Genomic DNA, 21,167 nt, shown 5'->3' on the forward strand with positions numbered 1-21,167 from the left:
TTTCCAAGTTTACTGCTGTGTGTGTGTGTGTCTGTGTGTGTGTGATTACTGTGATTCAGTGATTACTGAAGATAGTCAAAAGCAGATTTAGGAACCATCCAGCCCTAGAGAATTGTCTAACTGTCTGAAGCATACGTGCTGACAACAGCTCTTGCCCTTCAAGTAGCTCCAGGCGTGTGTTATTCAGGTTTACAGAGTAGCAAGAGTGGACTTTCCTATGGAGCCTTCACAGCTGGTCAGGGGTGTGTGTGTGTGTGTGTGTGTGCGTGTGTGTGGTGTTCTAGGTAATGGGGCTCATTAAAATGGTGATTTGGGGATAAGAGTGCTCCGGAGATGTGCTCAGAGTTGGGAACATTTCACAACTGCTCCTCACATCTGTTTTTAGAGCTTGAGGAGGGCTCATGTGGCCTGAGGCATTGTCACAGCCTTTTACCCACTTAACTTTAGGCAGTGGTTCTCAAATCCGAGCCCTTTTGGGGGTTCATGAGGTCAAAACTATCTTCATACAAAGACCAAGATGTGGTTTGCCTTTTCATTCTCATTCTCTCACGGGGCAGAGCAAAGTTCCCAGATGTTATACGTTTCAGGACATACTGGCTGCAGAAGCAGACGGGAGAAGCCAGAAGTAGATAGGAGAATGTCTATGAGGCCAGACATTAAGGAGGGTTGCAGAAATGTAAAACAATGCCAGCTGTCTCCCTAAAAATGTTTTATTATGACAAATATATTTATTTTTCATTAAAATGCAATTAATATAACAAGAGTTTATTATCTTAAATGAATTAATATTGTTAAAAATTTCTCAGTTTAGTTTCCAATACGATAATTAAGAGTGTAAAGAAGTTACAAGACCAAAAAGTTTGAAAACCACTGAATTAAGGAGACAGGAAGAGAACTTTTTTTTTTTTTTTTAATTTTTGAGATGGAGTCTTGCTTTGTCGCCCAGGCTGAAGTGCAATGGTGTGATCTCGGCTCACTGCAACCTCAACCTCCTGAGTAGCTGGGATTACAGGCATGTGCCACCATGCCTGGCTAATTTTTGTATTTTTAGTATAGATGTGGTTTCCCCGTGTTGGCCAAGCTGGTCTCGAACTCCTGACCTCAGGTGATCTGCCCGCCTCAGCCTCCCAAAGTGCTATCTTGTTCATCACTGAATCCCTAGCACCAATTACAGGTGTGAGCCACTGTGCCCAGCTGAGAACTATTTTTATGGTGGGTTGATTATGGCTCAGTAAACCAGTTGGTGAATTGCATGATTCAGAAACACAAAGCCTAAGGTGGGAAATGACCTTATCTAACAGAGAGGTGTGTAAGTCTTTGATATTACATTAATTTCCTCTCTCTCTTTCTCTCTTTCTCCTTTTTTAGAGATTATGCATGACGTGATAAAGAAGGTCAAGAAGAAGGGGGAATGGAAGGTGAGTAGAAAGTACAGTTAATGGGCTTAAGGTGAGTTCACATGGAAAAATCAGAAGGGGTTGGAGTTGGAGGAAAGTTGTAGGCAGGAATGAGGGCTTTTGCTGTGTCTAGAGAGTACAGAATGCGTCTGGATTGGAGAAAGGTGATCTGCTCTGCCTCACATTTCATATAGTCTTGGTTAAGAAGTCTGTTTGTCATAAAGCTTATCTTAAAGACTACCTGGTCAGGCAGTTAGCAGTGGAACTCTTTTGTTCAAACAAAATATTACCTGGAACCCGTTAGATAAAGCAGAAGAAGGTATAATTCTGCTGGCTCTGGGAGAGGAAGAAGAGGCCTTCTTGCCCCTTTGTGGTCATAAAGCATCTCCATGGAGTCCATGTACAGTCTGGGCTCAAAGCCCTCATCTGGTCTATCCTCATTGAACTGTAACTACATAAGACAAAAATAGTAAGCTCGTTTAATCACGTAACATTGACAGTAGTGCTGGAAACTATAGTGTACTTGAAACAAGTATTTAAGCCAATCAAACTGAGAGTGGGCCGGGCTCCTGGAGTGGGTGGTATAGGAGTGGAAACTGCTGCCCGCTATGCATGAAGTCAGCATTTTAAGGACTACTTGGTTGTCTGAGGCTGAGAATTATACTGGCCAGAAGAGTGTGCAGTTTTACTTATTTTTTCTGCATGTTGCTGAAGAATTTATACCAACCTTTCTTGCCCTCGAGTTTTCCTGCAGTCAAAGCCCATGCAGTTTCAAGTGCATTGGGCCTAGGAACAACAGAGCTGATTAGTACAGGAGGATTTTGAAGTCTCACCCGGGGCCTTTGTTTTAACCAGCACATCTGTCCTCACCACCCAGAAGGGGAGGCTGTGCAGTGGGAACTCTTTAGCATACCTTTCTCACTTACCCTTCCCATCAGTTGAGGGGCTTGTAGACGTGTGAATTTTAAACTAATATTGAGGAAGCTGCCTTGTATAATAAAAACTAATTGGCCCCTGTACTGCAGCAGAAAGCTTTCTCATCCACACTATCTGCCCTGATGTGTCTTCCTCCTGTTGCTCCCTTCTCGGTTTATAACATTACAAAAAGGGAGGATAAATAGCCTTGTTTTAACTGCCAGCTTCCTCTCCACTGTGGGCTGAATGAAGATAAGAAAGGTGAGCTGAAGAGTTGCAGGTCTGAAGCTTTTAGGCCAGGACTGGAACATTCTTGTTCTTCCAGCCTAGACTAAGGTACACTATGTCCCAGCTGACATGTGTGTTAGTGGCACAGTTCTGATGATGCCTTTCATCAAGTCCCCACATGCCAGACCACATGTGCAGGCGCTAGTGTTCACTCTCCCCTTAAACACAAGTGCATGCCGTGAAAAAGTACTCACTAATATGATTATCTCTGAATGTTGGAGCTATAGATGATATTTTCCTTTATTTATTTATTATTTATTATTATTATTTTTTGAGACGGAGTCTTGCTGTTGCCCAGGCTGGAGTGCAATGGCGCAGTCTCGGCTCACTGCAACCTCCGCTTCCTGGGTTCAAACATTCTCCTGCCTCAGCCTCTCAAGTAGCTGGGATTACAGGTGTGAGCCACCACACCTGGCTAATTTTTGTAGAGATGGGGTTTCACCATGTTGGCCAGGCTGGTCTCGAACTCCTGACCTCAAGTGATCCACCCACCTCAGCCTCCCAAAGTGTTGGGATTACAGGCATGAGCCACCATGCCCGACTGATTGTTTTCCTTTTTTAAATGGGTATTTACTTTATCATGGGAAATAAAAACTTTTTTTTTTTTTTTTTTTTTTTTTTTTTGAGACAGAGTCTCGCTGTCGCCCAGGCTGGAGTGCAGTGATGCAATCTCAGCTCACTGCAGGCTCCGCCCCCCGGGATTCACGCCATTCTCCTGCCTCAGCCTCCCGAGTAGCTGGGACTACAGGCGCCCGCCACCCCGCCCACTAATTTTTTGTATTTTTAGTAGAGACGGGTTTCACTGTGTTAGCCAGGATGGTCTTGATCTCCTGACCTCGTGATCCGCCCGCCTCGGCCTCCCAAAGTGCTGGGATTACAGGCATGAGCCACCACGCCCGGCCAGAACTATTTTTTTTTAAGTTTATGAAATTACATCAGTGAGAGGAAACTCTAACTCCTAGAAGGTTAGGTTAGAGTATGGGAGGTACAAGCGAGCGTGTATCCCCGTGGGCTTCTGGTCCATAGGAAATATGGTTTCTTCTGTATTCTGTACTTCCGGAGCTCCTTTTGGAGTCTGATGTGGTAAGCTGAGTGAGAGTCACAGCAGATGCCATGCAGCCCATATGCTGTTCTCTTTCCTTGCAGGTGCTGGTGGTGGATCAGTTAAGCATGAGGATGCTGTCCTCCTGCTGCAAGATGACAGACATCATGACCGAGGGCATAACGAGTGAGCATGCTCTCTGCACTTGAGCAGTGCTGGAGCCTTCTCTCTGTGGCAGGCTTAGCTCTTTCCTATTCATTATTATCTCCTTCAATTTTAGATTCTTCCAGCAACCTGTGTGCTAGGACCAGAAGCTCCTGAGAGGCCCAAGGCTATCTTGTTCATCACTGAATCCCCAGCACCAAATCCAGGGCTAGATGCTCATTCAATGTCTGATAAAGGAATGCCAAAAGAAAGGTTAAATCAAGAAAGAAAAGGCAGCCCACCCAATAGAAAAAAGTTCTGAGCAGGCACTTAACAAAAGAAGAAATCCAAATGGCCAATGAGTCTATGAAAATTGTCCACTGTCATTAGTGGTCAGGGAAATGCAATTCAAACCAGAGTGAGATGCTGATATAGATTCAAAATATTACAATATTTAATCTCTGATAATGCCAAGTGACGGCGAGGAGGTAGAACAATGGAAACTCCTACGTGATGGAATGTCTGCTGGTGTAGCCCCTTTGAAAACCACTTGGCAGTGTCTAGTAAAGTTGAAGGTATGCATGTCCTGTGAGCCAGCAAGTCTGTGGTCAGGTGTGTGTCCTAGACAACCTCAGGTATGTGGGCCCTGGATATATGTGCAGGAATACATGTGCAGTGTTGCTTATAGATTCCCCGAGTGGAAAACAACCAAAACGTCCATCAAGTGTAGAATGGTTAAATCAGTTGCATGCAGTTACACAGCAGAATACTCTACAGGGATGAAAATGGGCGAGCCCTGAGTGCTCACAGTAACGTGAATGCATCTGATAAACAACGGTGAGCAAAGACAGCAAGACACAAAAGACCACTGATAGTGAGCCTTCATTCCACAGAGTTCAGACTGCAGAGCTCAGCTGTGTTGTTTTAAAATGCAGACGTAGGGGGTAAAACCTCAAGAGAAGAGCTCACCATTCAAGGGAGGATAATGATTCTGTTTGCAGGGAAGAGAGGAAATCGTGTTGACAGGGGAATGTGAGCTGGAGCCAGGGCACTTTTGTGGTGCTGATTGGGTTTTGTTTCTTAACTGGGGTGGTGCTTATTTAGACATTTGCCTTATAGTTATTTGTAGGTTTATGTTTTATTCACGCTTTGGAATGTGTGCTATAACTTTTGGTAAATAACAAGGAGCAGGATTGCTGGATCACATGGTACGTATGTTTAGTTTTTTAAGATACTGCCAAACCATTTTTCAAAGTGGCTGACCATTTTGCATTCCCAGCAGTAGTGAATGAGAGTTCCTGTTGCTCCACATCCTTACCAGCATTTGGAGTTGTCAGTGTTCTGAATTTTGAGCATTCTACCAGCTGTGTGGTGGTATGGTATTGTTTTAATTTGCATTTCCCTGATGACCTAGGATGTGGAGCATCTTTTCACCTGATTATTTGCCATCTGTATATTGTTTTTTGGTGCAGTGTCTGTAAGGTCTTAGGCCCATTTTTTAATTGGGTTATTTGTTTTCTTATTGTTGAATTTTAAGGGATATTTGTATATTTTGGATAACAGTTCTTTATCAGATGTGTCTTTTGGAAATATTTGCCCTCAGTCTGTGGCTTGTCTTTTCATTCTCTTGATGGCATCTTTCACAGAGCAGTACTTTTTAATTTTAATGAAGTCCAGCTTATCAATTCTTTTTTTCATGGATTGTCACTTTGGTGTCATATCTAAAAAGTCTTTGCCAAATCCAAGGTCACCTAGCTTTTCTTTTATGTAATCCTCTAGAAGTTTTATAATTTCGCATTTTACATTTAGGTCTGTGATCCATTTTGAGTTAACATTTCTAAAGGGTATAAGGTATGTGTCTGTATTCATTTTGATTGCACGTGGATGTGATTCCTTCATTTTTAAAAAACAGATCCAGTGTATCTATCAGCAGAAGCACAGTCCTGTAAATGGCAAACACAGTTTTTTTGTTTGTTTGTTTGTTTGTTTGAGACAGAGTCTTGCTGTCTCCCAGGCTGGAGGGCAGTGGTGCAATCTCAGCTCACCACAACCTCTGCCTCCTGGGTTCAAATGATTATCCTGCCTCAGCCTCCTAAGTAGCTGGGATTACAGGCACCTGCCACCATGCCTGGCTAATTTTTGTATTTTTAGTAGAGACAGGGTTTCACCATGTTGGCCAGGCTAGTCTCGAACTCCTGACCTCAAGTGATCCACCTGCCTTGGCCTCCCAAAGAGGTGGGATTACAGGAGTGAGCCACTGCACTTGGCACGCATACACAATTTTTTATGTGACTTTTATGTCATTTAGTGACCTAAGTCAGTGTGTTGTTTGTTTTTGAGACAGAGGCTTGCGCTGTTGCCCAGGATGGAGTATAGTGGTGCAATCTTGGCTCACTGCAAACTCTGCCTCTGGGGTTCAGGCAATTCTCATGCCTCAGCCTCCCAAGTAGCTGGGATTACAGGCAGGCGCCAGCACACCGGGCAATTATTATTATTATTATTTTTTTTTTAGTAGAGACAGGGTTTCACCATGTTGGCCAAGCTGGTCTTTAACTCCTGGCCCTAAGTTATCTGCTCGCCTTGGCTTCCCAAAGTGCTGGGATTACAGGTGTGAGCTACCATGCCCTGCCCCAAGTCAGTTTTAAGACTAGGCTTGCCCCTATTTTGAGTTTATGATGTCGTTTTCTTCATTGAATTTTCAAAACTATTTTTTTCATCTATCAAAGCAAAAACAAACAAAAAACACAAAAGTAAAGGAGAAAAACACTAAATGGAGCTAACAAGGATCTAAGAAAAGAGCAGTGACTTCCTGTCCTCCCCTCTCCCATCCTTGGGGTCTGTTACCCCAGAGGCAGCCACCTCGCCCTTCATTCTGGTCATCTTTTTGATTTTTCTACATAAATGCTTGTTCTATTATCTCTTGATTCAGCGATATTAGATATTATTAATTGACTTCCTGTGGGAGATGGGGATTCAGAGCTCTCCACTATACACAGACTCTTTCCTACCCCCAAAAGTGGTTTTTAAAAAATGGCCTTACGGCCAGGCATGGTGGCTCACACCTGTAATCCCAGCACTTTGGGGGGCAGAGGCAGGTGGCTCACAAGGTCAGGAATTCGAGACCAGCCTGTCCAACAGAGTGAAACTCTGTCTCTACTAAAAATACAAAAATTAGCTGAGCATGGTTACATGTGCCTGTAGTCCCAGCTACTCAGGAGGCTGAGGTGGGAGAATCACTTGAATCTGGGTGGTGGAGGTTGCAGTGAGCCGAGATCGTGCCACTGCACTCCAGCCTGGGCGACAGAGCAAGACTCTCAAAAAGAAAAAAAGAAAAAAAAGAAAAAACTGTTCTTACTTAACAAAATTTAAACGTTAGCAACCCTATGTTGAAGCTCTGAAACATTTTGGGGGGAAATATTAGTGGCCTATGAAATTAAACAAATCTGTAACCACTGGTAAAGTAGATGTTTGGGGATTTTGGTATTAATTTGAACATTATTTGAGGTGAAAGTCTTTATAAATATTCCAAGTCTTTATAAATGTTACAATCCTCTAAAGTGATGCTTTTATCTGCTTAAATCATCTGCATAGAAAGAATAGCACCTGTATAATTGCCTTGCTCCCTCCATGCCAGAGGACAGTAGATAACACATTTTAAGCATTACCAGGTGATTGGTAAGATTCTCCCAAAAGCTGTTCTTTCCAGGTGAAGTCCCTGACATAACTGTAGAGGAAACAAGCAAACCAAAGCCTGTGGTTTGTTTTAACCAAATAGAACATTTAATCTTTGCACTATTGAAGGAAGCAATATTGTATAGAGAATGTGGTTGGAATGCCTTCATTTGATATGCAGAGGAGAGCAATGAAACTATCCAGATGTTGAAAAATAAACCCAACATGGAAATTCCAAAGGAATTGGGATTATCTAGGGCAGATGAGACAAAGCTGAAGAAGAGGCAAAGGACCCATTCTTGACAGAATTAGATAGCATTTTCCATTTTCTCTCAGAACAGATCAATGAATTTACTTAAACTGAAATGGGGAGTGAGAACTATCTAGTGTGATAAGATTTCAGATTTTCTTTTGTTGTTGTTTTTGTCATTGTTTTTGAGATGGAGTCTCACTCTGTCACCCAGGCTGGAGTGCAGTGGTACGATCTTGGCTTACTGCAACCTCCACCTCCCAGGTTCAATCGATTCTCCCACCTCAGCCTCCTGAGTAGCTGGAATTATAGGCACATTCCAACATGCCTGGCTAATTTTTGTAGTTTTTTAGTAGAGATGAGGTTTCACCATGTTGGCCAGGCTGGTCTTGAACTCCTGACCTCAAGTGATGTGCCCACCTCAGCCTCCCAAAGTGTTGGGATTACAGGCATGAGCCACCATGCCCAGCCCGGATTTCAGATTCTAACATCTTGGGCATGTTGAGACCATGAAATTCACTCCCAAGGAACGTAGTAACCTTAAGGAATGGGTGAATGATTCCCCCCGCCCCCCACTGTAGATATTTATCTGCAACAGTCTGAAGGTAGCCTGTCTATATTGCTTCTGGTTTTATGGTCACCCATCATGTTTTCTTATTCACTGCGGGTTGTTTTGTTGTCTAGTTGTGGAAGATATCAATAAGCGCAGAGAGCCGCTCCCCAGCCTGGAGGCTGTGTATCTCATCACTCCATCCGAGAAGGTAAACCTTCCACCAGAGGAGAAATCTGGCTAAGGTTAGATGGACTGGCTTGGGATTTATGTGGCACAGACTGTCTGACATTTCTAGGTTAAGCACGCATTTAACACACTGCTCTGTTTAAGCATGCAATCCACAATGGGGTGGGGTGGGGGGTGGTGTTTATGCAGTGAGAAGTGATGAATGTATTAAGCGTTCTTAAACAGCAGCTGTGCAGAAAACCAGAGCCTGTGTTCCATGGCCCTGGATCATTCTAGTTTTCCCCCTCGCACTCCCTCTTCAGGTAGGACCCACTCTGTCTAATTAGTCCACCTCCAGCCTTTGGTATTTTATGCTTTCATTTTATTTTATCAATATCCAGTTACTATTCACATTTACCTGTCTTATAATTTTGGAGGTTACTTCAAATCACCATCCAAACAAGGTCCACCTCCTTGCTTCTGGGTAATAGTTGTCTTAGGCAGGTTTTGTTTTGTTTTGTTTTATAGGTTTTGTTTTGTTTTTTTGAGATGGAATCTAGCTCTGTTGCCCAGGCTGGAGTGCAGTGGCACGATCTTGGCTCACTGCAACCTCTGCCTCCTAGGTTCAAGAGATTGTCCTGCCTCAGCCTCCCAAGTAGCTGGGATTACAGGCCCCCCCACCACACTGCCACACCCAGCTAATTTTTGTATTTTTGCTAGAGACAGGGTTTCACCATATTGGCCAGGCTGGTCTCGAACTCCTGACCTCAAGTGATCCACCTGTCTCGGTCTCCCAAAGTGCTGGGATTACAAGTGTGAGCCACCACTCTCAGCCTTTTTTGTTTTTTGGGGTTTTTTTTTTTTTTTTTTTGGTTTTTTTTTTTGAGACAGATCTCTCTCCATCACCCAGGCTGGAGTGCAGTGTTGTGATCACAGTTCACTACAGCCCCGACCTCCGGGGCTTAAGTGATCCTCCCACCTCAGCCTCCCAAACAGCTGGGACTACAGGCACATGCCACCATGCCCAGCTAATTTTTGGTAGAGATGGAGATCTTGCTATGTTGCCCAGGCTAGTGGCAAACTCCTGAGCTCAAGTGATCCACCTGACTTGGCCTCCCAAAGTGTTGGGATTACAGGCGTGAGCCACCAAGCCAGCCTTAGGTGTCTTAGTCTATATAAATTTCCTCCAATTTTCACACTTTTTTTTCACTTTGAAAACTGGCTTACATATGAATTTCTACAGATGCAATTAAATTGCCAAAAGGTCATCAATATGAATCTCCTGGAAGGTTTCTGCCCAGTTTCTTTTTTTGTGGGTGTCTTCCTAACAACTAATTATAGTGGCTCCAAAGAACTGATACTGTCATTCCAGAATGGGCTAAGAAGGCCTTTGTTCATCTAAACTCTGAAATAATACTAATTTTAAGTCCTCAGGACTTGGTTGTGGCCAAACATGAGTGTTAGAATTATGCATCAAAAATCCCCTGATTTTGTGCAAGTGGCTTGAAGCCATTGGATTTAACTCAGTTCAGATACAGGTCCCATTTGGCTCTAGAATTGGATTCAGGTCCCTCTTTTTCCCCCCCGTCCACAGTCCGTCCACTCTCTCATCAGTGACTTTAAGGACCCGCCGACTGCTAAATACCGGGCTGCACACGTCTTCTTCACTGACTGTGAGTACAACCAAGAGCTGTCCCCAGTCCCATCAGGCAGGTTAGCACTTCCGCACAGCTGGGCTGAGCCAAAACTAAGGCAGGTCAAGAGGGAAGGAATGGGTTGTTACCATGCTTGTCCCAATCTGCTAGTTTCTCTTCAGAAGATAAATTGCATAAGAGACAAAAATAAGTGCACACAAATACAAACCCACTAGATCATGCAGTCCTTCCTGCTGAAAAATAGCACACAAGCACCTCTTCTCAGGACTGACAGGCTTGGTGCTGAGAATGACCTTCCTGAGGCTTGGCATTTCATTATGTAGACTTCCAGTTAGCACTGTGTGCTATAGTATGTTTCCATTAATTTTTCAACTACAAAGGTATTCCAATCCAGTAGTCTTTGTATTAGATAGAACCTGCATCATTACCCTATAATTAGTTTTCTTATGTTGTGAAGATTTTATGCTTAGATCCTAGCGGAGAAGCAAAGGGAGATGAATTGACCTGGATAGCTACAGAGTATAAAACAGTAAGAATTCACCCAGAGATCTTCTCTCTAGGGATAAACTCCCACAGCACTCACCACTGAGAAAGTAGAAAGGATATAGCAGAAGAATGATTTTGGCCGGGTGTGGTGGCTCACGCCTATAATCCCAGCACTTTGGGAAGCCTAGGCGGGTGGATCACTTGAGATCAAGAGTTCGAGACCAACCTGGTCAACATGGTGAAACCCCGTCTCTACAAAAATACAAAAATTAGCTGGATATGACAGGAGGTACCTATAATCCCAGCTACTCGGGAGGCTGAGGCGGGAGAATTGCTTGAACCCGGGAGGTGGAGGTTGCAGTGAGCAAGATCACGCCATTGCACTCCAGCCTGGGTGACAGAGTGAGACTCCATCTCAAAAAAAAAAAAAAAAAAAAAATCCTGATAAAATAAGAGCCCACTGTACATGTGCAGCTGTTAAATGAACCAGCAAATGGACAGGAAAGCCAACTGTCTTTTGTCATGCTTGCAGCTTGTCCAGATGCCCTGTTTAATGAACTGGTAAAATCTCGAGCAGCCAAAGTCATCAAAACTCTGACGGAAATCAACATTGCATTTCTCCCGTATGAATCCCAGGTGAGCCTGTGTAGGGGGTGCGAAGGAAATCTGCATCCTGTCTTATTCTGAGAGGGTGGGGTGGGACCTACTAAAGAGTTGGGGAGGGAAGGTACCATGCTCTGAATTGCCAAATGACAGGTTATAAGTGGATGTTTACTGAATGGAAATAGTATTTCATAGGGCCTGCCCCTGCCCTCATCTTACTCTCCAGTTGTTTCTGACTTTGCTTCAGCCTTGTGCCTTTCTTTGTGTGCATTTCATCCTTGCTCTCAGTGTTCACTCCTGTTGGCTGACTCCTTGAATAACCACAGAGTAGCCAATCAGAAACGAGCTTGGAAGGAGAGCAAGGGTGGGGAGCAGAAGCATCCCATCTGCTGCGAAGGAGACTGTTTTTTACGTGGAGATAACCTCAGCTTGTCATGTGCTGAGAGAGCAGATGGCAGCCTTCGTCATTAGCCGTTAACACTTCAAGTGCCAAATGCCAGGCCCATAAAGCACTCCCTTGGAAACAAACAAAATTATTAAACAAATAAAGGTGAAGCTGATTGTGAGAGAACAGACACAACTTGTCTTGGTATTTTAAGAGTTGTTAAAATGTCTTGTCTTACCAGACAAGGAAACAAAAACCACAGGACTTTGATGCATTTTATGGAGCTAAAAGATGATTGTGGCATATTGGATCTTTACAGATCAGCTTCGAGACACCAGAGAGTGACCTATTCTTAGAGAAGGAGAGATGCGTAAGATATAGTGTGAACGTTTAAAAACAGGCTTCCTTCTCACTTGGCCTAAAGCCTGTCACCGCTTAGGGGAAGGAATTTTTTTTTTCTTCTATGCATTCCATCCCCACCTGGATAGAACAAAATCCAGCTTTAGCATATTGAACAATATTATATTTCAGAAATTTTAAGAAAGTAAACTTTTAAAAATACCATTTTTTAAGATTAAGGTAGTTTATATAAATGAGAATTTAAGAGAATACTGATAACTGGAAGACTCAGTCATTTAAGAGAGAATCTTCAACTTCTAGCACACTCCAAAAAAAAAGAAACAGAAAAAGAAAAGACAAATATGGCTGGGCATGGTGGTTCATGCCTGTAATCTCAGCACTTTGGGAGGCCGAGACGGGCGGATCATGAGGTCAGGAGATCGAGACCATCCTGTTTAACACGGTGAAACTCCATCTCTACTAAAAATACAAAAAAATTAGCTGGGCGTGGTGGCAGGCACCTATAGTCCCAGCTATTTGGGAGGCCGAGGCAGGAGAATGGCATGAGCCCGGGAGGCGGAGCTTATAGTGAGCCGAGATCATGCCACTGCACTCCAGCCTGGGCAGCAGAGCAAGACTCTATCTCAAAAAAAAAAAGAAAAGACAAATACTTAGAACATACTACTGAAGATAAGGTATTATTAAATCCATAAATAGCTCCTTTATTTGCCCACAGTCACAGCACAGTATCTGGCTTGTCTCTTATTTATTGAAACTAAGCTTAGAATTTCCAGTGTAGTCTCACACTAATCCCTTCTTCTGCTCTCCTCCTGGCCTTGTCACTGTTCTTCAGGCACCCTAGGCACACACCCACCCGAGGTTCTTGACACCACCTGTTCCCTCCATGTGGAAGTCCCCTGCTGGTGATAAACATCCCACCTTCAAGCCCTTGCTCAGACGTCACCTTCTCAGCAAGTCCTGGTGTCCTCCCTGTCTAGCCCTCCTGGACATCCTCCCCTGCTCTGATATTTTCTCGTATACTTGCCAGTTTCTCAGGACCACACAATTCGCTTTTCATTATATTTATTGTCTGCTTTCTCCTACTAGACTGCAGACTCCTTGAGGACAGGGATGTTTTGGTCACTAATAGTTCCCAAGTGTTTAGCACATGGGCACGTGGTAGGCACCCAGCGTATATTTGTGGAAGAAACAGGGACATATTCTGTAGACTCACTGCCAGGGTTGGAGAATACTCTGATAGTTCACAATATGTATTAATACTTTTTCTCCTCCCCAGGTCTATTCCTTGGACTCTGCTGACTCTTTCCAAAGCTTCTACAGTCCCCACAAGGCTCAGATGAAGAATCCTATACTGGAGCGCCTGGCAGAGCAGATCGCGACCCTTTGTGCCACCCTGAAGGAGTACCCGGCTGTGCGGTATCGGGGGTAAGGCAGCACACCAGTCTGCTGGAGTAGCATCCCGTGTGTCCCCCAAGTGAGGAGCTGGCCTGGACTCCTCCTCTGGCCTTAAGGTTCCTTTGACAGTTGTCTCAAGAAGATCAGAATTTGAGCATCTCTCACTTAAAATTATTCTTCCAATGGTTTTGTTATCTTCTCAATGTTGTAGTGAAATATAATAATACATGCAGAAAAAAGCATAAATCAACTATTGAATAACGAAAATGTGAACCTCTATGTAACTGCAACTCAGGCTGCCTACCATTTTTAATCCCTTTCTAATCTTTAAAAACAAATACTATCTTTACTAAAGATGTTTCAGAGTAAGATAAAATACAAAGAGAGTAATTCTCCAAAGGACATGTTCCTCAGATTTTATCAAGCCACACATTCCTCACTTGCTTGCTGTGTGCTAAGTGCTGGGGGTGCTGGAAGCTGAAGACTCGGCCCATGATCGGGGAGGATGGGTGGGATGTGCCTTCCAGCGTGTGTGTGCATGAGAGATGCACCCCTGCAGGCTCGACCCTGCGAGATAGGACAGGCCAAGTGCTGGGGACAGCCACAGTAGGGAGAGGGCCCTTTGAGCCAAGGGTGAAGCCCATCTGCAGACCACAGGTGACGATAAGCTCATGAGGAGAGAGAGGCCAGCATTTTGTGTGCACAGTTGGCTCTTGCATTTGGTATAAACAAAAACTTGGAGTTGGGAAAATGTGGGGCACATTTGGGGAAGACGGGTAGTCCAGCACAGTGTATGTGTACAGCAGTGGCGTGGGATGAAGCCAGTTCTGGAGGTCTCGGATGTCAGGTTTGGGATTATGTCCTTCGGTGGTTATCACTGGAAACCTATGGGGGATTTGTATGGGGGTGACCACAGCGCTCTGGGATAGTGAGGGCTGGAGTATGAGCAGGAGTCTTAGGCTGCCAAGGCATTGTGCCGAGGTAACCAAGAGCTTGGTGGTGCCACGGATTATGGGTTCACCCATCCTGTGACCTCATTGTCTCCTGGAAGTTGTGGCCATAGAAAAACGCCTCCTAGTTGCTGTCCCAGTGCCTGGCTTCCCTCCACTGTTGGTACTCATGGACAAAGCCGGCTGGCAGTTCAGAAATGGGACCTAGGTGGCATCTCCTGACTGACCGGTGGGAGCTCAGGCTGGTAGTGGGGCCGCTGCAGTGCTGAGACTGGCCAGGAAGCAGGCAGCCACCGCCCCAGCGTCAGGTCAGGTGGGGCCCAGGGAGTGCTGTCAGACCCAGCCATGGGAAAAGGTTCACATTGTTCTGGCCATGCCAGCTGAAATGTCACTCTCCAACAAACAAAACAAAACAAGACCCAAGAGAATGTGAACTGAGGGAAGTGAGAATCATGGGAGTCAGACTGGGAGCCTGATCGTGGCAAAAGGTTGACTGACTGGTCAGGGCCCCCAGTGGAAGTGCAGCAGTTTATCTGAAGCTGCTTGGAAAGACGTCAGTTTCCACTTAGATCATTCTGGAAAAAAGCAATAAGAAAATCACTTACTTATGGTCCAAGCACTGAGCTAAGTGTTTTATGTTGCTTTTCCTTTCTAATTATACTCTCATTGTAAAAACACGAATACAGACAATGCTCACGTCTCCCCTAACCCCGCTGCACTGCTTGGCTTCCTTTCCCGGGGGCAGCCAGCACCATCATGGGTGCTGGGTGGTTCATGCTCTGTCACCCCTCCTTTGTCAGGGAATACAAGGACAATGCCCTGCTGGCTCAGCTAATCCAGGACAAACTCGATGCCTATAAAGCTGACGACCCAACAATGGGGGAGGTAAGTCTGGCTTGGACCACGTGGTTCTCTTACCAAGAACCGCAGTGTTTGTGTGACAGTCCCAGAGACAGCTTGGTTCTGTTGCCACAGAGTGTGTGTCAGTGCTGCTTTTCCTGGGGACTGGCCTCCAGTAAAATGCCTGAAGCCCCTGGGGCAGGGCAATCTACATGTGTTCAGCGTGGCCAGGGTGACCAACTTGTTCCGTTTGCCAGGGCTTTCCTGGTTGCAGCTGTGAATGGCCCATGTCCTGGGAAACCCCCAGAAGCACAATAGCAAACCAGAAAATCGACACTGACACACTCTTCAGAGCTCATTCAGCATTCACTGGCTTTTACACATGCTCTGTGTACAGTCCTGTGCAGTTTTACACATGGATAGATTCATGTAACCATCTTACAATCAAGATACAGAGCTGTTTCCTCACCACCTTGATTTTAAAACTGAAAGTCCCAGGTCCTGGGAACCCGCTTAGTCCCAGGCACACTGGAGGGTGGTTGCCCCATTTGTAGTTGAACTTGGGCAGTTTCCTACAGAAACTCACTTCGGCTCCTAGCGTTTCATATCTGCCTCTAAGTGCGCTTGCTATGAAATAGAAACACTGGAGTCTTTTAGGATATTTTTGGTGATCTCATCTAGCAGTAGACTTCTGTGTTGCGTTAGTAGCTTTGCACCTCAGAGTTTGCTTCCTGCTGCCCTCCTTTACAAGAGGGGTTCGATAGGTGGAGAAGCCGGAGTTGGCTGGGTGGCTTGTGAAGCATCTCCCTGTTTTCCCCCAGGGCCCAGACAAGGCACGCTCCCAGCTCCTGATCCTGGATCGAGGCTTTGACCCCAGCTCCCCTGTGCTCCACGAATTGACTTTTCAGGCTATGAGTTATGATCTGCTGCCTATCGAAAATGATGTATACAAGTAAGTATAGTGTTACAGACCCCAGAGTGCACACGGCTCTGCACATGAACCAAAAATATGTCTAGAAAAAGAACGGGTTTTTTTGTTTGTTTGTTTGTTTGTTTTGAGATGGAGTCTCGCTCTGTCGCCCAGGCGAGAGTGCAGTGGCACAATCTCGGCTCACTGCAACCTCTGCCTCCTGGGTTCAAGCAATTCTCCTGCCTCAGCCTCCCGAGTAGGTGGGATTACAGGCGTGTGCCACCATGCCCAGCTAATTTTTTGTATTTTTTTAGTAGAGATGGGATTTCACTGTGCTGGCCAGGCTGGTCTCGAACTCCTGACCTCGTGATCTGCCCGCCTCAGCCTCCCAAAGTGCTGAGATTACAGGCATGAGCTACCACACCTGGCAGAAAAAGAGAGTTTTTTTGTTTGTTGTTTTCTTAAGACGAAGTCTCGCCCTGTCGCCCAGGCTGGAGTGCCTTGGCGCAATCTCAGCTTACTGCAACCTCCACCTCCCGGGTTCAAGCAATTCTCCTGCCTCAGCCTCTCGAGTAGCTGGGATTACAGGTGCCCACCACCACGTCCGGCTAATTTTTTGTATCTTTAGTAGAGACAGGGTTTCACCATGTTGGCCAGCCTGGTCTCAAACTCCTGACCTCATGATCCGCCCGCCTCAGCCTCCCAAAGTGCTGGGATTATAGGTGTGAGCCAACGCGCCCAGCAAAAAAGCGTTTTTAACCCTAGGAAAAACGGTTCATTGATACAGCCTTGCAAATTAGCCTGTAAGTTCTTCTGTGAGTTCCCCAAATCCATGTGGCATTTCTAGGCAGGAACTCATGACTTGTTCTCTTTTTGGGGAGGACAAGCACTTTAGGTCTTTGGTTCCCAGCTCACAGCACCTCAGGTCATAGCCTACTTGGATATGTTAATATGCTGATTTTTGTGTTTATGTGTGTATCTCATTCAGAGTTGAAATTTTTTCTTTTTCTGTTTTATTGGTTCTGCCTCTCTGGAGGCAGAGTTGAAACTTCTTGTTTATAGATCCTAAAATATGATGATGATGAAATATATCAACAGAAGTTTCGTACTGAACTTTCCTCACAGAGGAGCTGTTTTCTTCATTTATAAAAAACATTTTTCTTGGTAACAATCATCAGAAATTTAGTTTCTAAAAACCAGTTTTTCCTTTTATGGAGCCAGACTGTATGAGAAACAGACTGTATGAGAACAGACATTGTTCTCATGGCATTTAATAGCATCCATCATAAAGACAGTGGTTTCAAAATGAAGATTCTAAAAATATGAGTGAATCTCGGTTCTCCCTTTTGGTAGCTATAATTTGTGCTTCCTCCAGCTGTTCACGATTTCCCATGTGATTGGTGCCGAGGGCCCACTGCAGGCAGCTGCTGGAAGCTATTTAGGCGCTACACATTGAGGATGACATCCCAGTGCCTTTCCAGAGGGACAGATGTGATCTTTGCCTTTCCCCTATAAATAACTAAACTCATGTATGACCTGACTTCATGCCCTGGACCAGGCAGCTCAGGTGGAGCTTGTATCAGCTGACCCAGAAGATTTTAAGACAGAATTTCAAGTCGGTTGACTTTGAATAGAGCTTTGAGTCTCTCCTACCCAAGGAATTGCAGCCCGGGTCAGTGCTGCCACAGCAGGCCTGGCTGACAGGTCCAATGTTGTGACGGCACTCGTGAACATCTGGCAGCTGAGGGTGGTGAGCTGCTGCTGCTGTAAGCTGAAGAGGGTTCGATGAATGTTGTGGAGACAGTGCACTCCACCTGAGTCCCGTCTCCATCCTAGGTACGAGACCAGCGGCATCGGGGAGGCACGGGTGAAGGAGGTGCTCCTGGACGAGGACGACGACCTGTGGATAGCACTGCGCCACAAGCACATCGCAGAGGTGTCCCAGTAAGAGCCCCCTGCCCCCTTCTCCAGCAAGGCGCCTCTCCTCAGCTGCTGTTGATGATGCGTTCACTCTGGGCACCTCGCGGGGGCTCATCGCTGTGTGAATTCGTTTCCTTGGCAGAGTCACCAACATGCTAACCCGTAATGATAAATCCCTTCTGTTCTCTGAGCTTGAGCTACTCCGACTTCATGAAGTTAGAAAATCAATTCTGTATTAGGGCTGCTTTTAGGATTCTTGGAAAACATATGTAGCTCTCTCATAAAAATGCATTACAAACATTAAAAATTTAAAGCTAGTTCATTCTATTGAAAGACCCAAATACCACAGTATACAATTGGACTTTCTTTTTTATAGCTGGTATACAGCCTTCCCTGTTTTACCTACAGTTCCTGAGCAATAGCTGATGTCTCCCTACTAAATTGTATCCAGCTCTGAAAATGTTTCAGAATGTTTCTAATATTTAAACATTGTTGTAAGACCTTTAAGCTGTAGATAATGATTCTGCTTTTTCAGAAAGACACATTCTGCTACGGTGAGTTGGTGATATATTCAGGAAATTCCCAAGGAAGAGTGAGAAAATAATACAGCCTTGTATAGTTATGTTGTTTAGAGAAGAGGTCTCTAAACTTTTTTGATCACTCAACTTCAAAAGATACTAACCTGTGGCCAGGCGTGGTGGCTCACACCTGTAATCCCAGCACTTTGGGAGGCCGAGGCAGGTGGATCACCTGAGGTCAGGAATTCGAGACCAGCCTGGCCAACGTGGTAAAACCCCGTCTCTACTAAAAATACAAAAATTAGCTGAGTGTGGTGGCGTGCGCCTATAGTCCCAGCTACTCGGGTGGCTGAGGCAGGAGAATCACTTGAACCTGGGAGTCAGAGGTTGCAGTGAGCCAAGATTGCGCCATTGCACTCCAGCCTGGACGACAGAGCAAAACTCCATCTCAAAAAATAAAAAAGATATTAACCCATATTTCAGTAAATTAAATGTATTTATGAATTTAAAATATGCTTTATTGTACTAATGTGTGTATTTACAACATAAATATATATGGTTGTATATTTTTCAAACATGAATTATGTTTCACTATTTATATTCCAATATAAATTTGAAAAGAATGAGGTAAAATAAACATAAGTAGATATTCTAATATTTTCTTCTCTTTTCTCCTTGAATAATCTGGTACACCCCACTCTGGAGACCACTCGTTTCAAATATTAATTAAAAAAGCTATGTGTCTTTCTTCTCTCTTAGAAAATAACTTTTTCTTTCTTTTTTTTTTTTTTTTTTTTTTTTGAGACTGAGCCTTGCTCTGTCATCCAGGCTGGAGTGCAGTGGCACAATCTTGGCTCACTGCCACCTCTGCCTCCCAGGTTCAAGCAATTCTCAATCCCTGCCTGAGCCTCCCAAGTAGCTGAGATTACATAAGTGTGCCACCATGCCCAGCTAATTTTTGTATTTTTAGTAGAGATGGGGTTTCACCATGTTGACCGGGCTGGTCTCGAACTCCCAACCTCAGGTGATCTGCCCACCTTGGCCTCCCAAAGTGCTGGGATTACAGGTGTGAGCCACTGCACCCGGCCACAAATAACTTTAAATGCATACCTTACTGGCAGGAAAACTCACCACATACTCCTAAAGGAAAAATTGCATGATTCCTATAGCATCCATAGCAAGGTCCATGGTGTTGCTGTGAAACTTAGCTGCCTTCTTTTATCTTCCAGGGAAGTCACCCGGTCTCTGAAAGATTTTTCTTCTAGCAAGAGAATGAATACTGGAGAGAAGGTAAACCCATGCCAGTGCTCAAATGCCCAGTAAATTAGTCCCTGCTTTCTCTCTAAGAGCAGGGAAGCTGCCTCCTCCGGATATGTCCCTCTCTTAGTTTATATCATTTTGCCTTATTTTTATTTTGCTTTTATTATTATTATTATTATTTTGACAGAGTCTCGCTCTGTTTCCCAGGCTGAGGTACAGTGACAGGATCTTGGCTTACTGCAACCTCTGCATTTTGGGTTCAAGCAATTCTCCTGCCTGAGCCTCCTGAGTAGCTGGGATTACAGGCGTGCACCACCACCCCTGGCTAATTTTTTTGTATTTTTAGTAGAGACGGGGTTTCACCGTCTTGGCCAGGCTGGTTTTGTACTCCTGACCTCAAGCTATCCGCCCACCTCGGCCTCCCAAAGTGCTAGGATTATAGGCGTGAACCACCATGCCTGGCCATTTTTACATTTAAGATACAGATCCAGGCCAGGCGTGGTGGCTCACACCTGTAATCCCAGCACTTTGGGAGGCCCAGGCAGGTGGATCACAAGGTGAGGAGTTCAAGATCAGCCTTGCCAACATAATGAAACCCTGTCTCTACTAAAAATACAAAAAATTATCTGGGCGTGGTGGTGGGCACCTGTAATCCCAGCTACTTGGGAGGCTGAGGCAGGAGAATTGCCTGAACCCAGGAGGTGGAGATTGCCGTGAGCCAAGATCACACCATTGCACTCCAGCCTGGGTGACAGAGTCAGACTCTGTCTAAAAAAAAAAAAAAAAAAAAGATACAGATCCAGAGCCCCTGCATTTTGATATTTACAGACAACTGCTTTTTGTTACTCTGAGGGTTAATATTTACTGTTTTGGATCATGATTCATTTTAAGTCAGAAGAATGAACTGTGAGACCTTCTTTTAACTTGTGGTGAAATTAGAATTTATAACCTATCTTACCTGGGCCTCTCCATATCCTGCCTGTTTATCAGAGGTGGCACATCTGTCTTCGTCAAGGGAAGTGGAGTTACCAAAATCAACTCTGGTTGTGTTACTCACTTGCTTAAAACCATTTAGGGACTTCTTGTTCCCCTTAGAATAACTCCCATCCACAATACACACACACACACACACACACACACACACACACACACACCCCCTTCCAAAGCCCAGATCATCAGCCCCACAGGCCTCTCTCTGGTCTCATCTCTGCCCCTATCCTTCTTGCCCTGCCTCCTTGCTCCAGCCACGCCAGGGTCCTCTTGCCTCAGACCTGGCCAGGTTCTTTGGCTCAGGCAACATTTCCTCACTACCCAGACTAGGCAGATGCCTGTGCCACGTGCACCCACACTACCTGGTGAGTCCCCTCGAAGGGCCCTGATCTCTGCAGTGCTTTGGCCCCTCTCCTGGATGCTCTGATTCTCTGTGAATCAGAGATTCTTTTTTTTTTCTTTTGTCCTT

General features: G+C 44.9%; 1 protein-coding gene across 2 annotated transcripts in view; it reads left to right on the forward strand.

The window, feature by feature from the left end:
- Positions 1-21,167, forward strand: part of STXBP1 (syntaxin binding protein 1) — an 83,759-nt gene that overhangs the window by 37,737 nt on the left and 24,855 nt on the right. For both annotated transcript variants that reach the window (XM_030817852.1, XM_030817853.1), the window contains exons 2-11: positions 1,369-1,418; positions 3,747-3,828; positions 8,393-8,469; positions 10,021-10,099; positions 11,100-11,203; positions 13,192-13,340; positions 15,061-15,145; positions 15,922-16,052; positions 17,847-17,954; positions 19,678-19,738. In XM_030817852.1, coding sequence (XP_030673712.1) covers positions 1,369-1,418; positions 3,747-3,828; positions 8,393-8,469; positions 10,021-10,099; positions 11,100-11,203; positions 13,192-13,340; positions 15,061-15,145; positions 15,922-16,052; positions 17,847-17,954; positions 19,678-19,738 — 926 coding nt within the window. The remainder of the gene's footprint in view (positions 1-1,368; positions 1,419-3,746; positions 3,829-8,392; positions 8,470-10,020; positions 10,100-11,099; positions 11,204-13,191; positions 13,341-15,060; positions 15,146-15,921; positions 16,053-17,846; positions 17,955-19,677; positions 19,739-21,167) is intronic.

The sequence above is a fragment of the Nomascus leucogenys genome, chromosome 8 (assembly GCF_006542625.1).
Source record: "Nomascus leucogenys isolate Asia chromosome 8, Asia_NLE_v1, whole genome shotgun sequence".
Lineage (NCBI taxonomy): Eukaryota > Metazoa > Chordata > Mammalia > Primates > Hylobatidae > Nomascus > Nomascus leucogenys.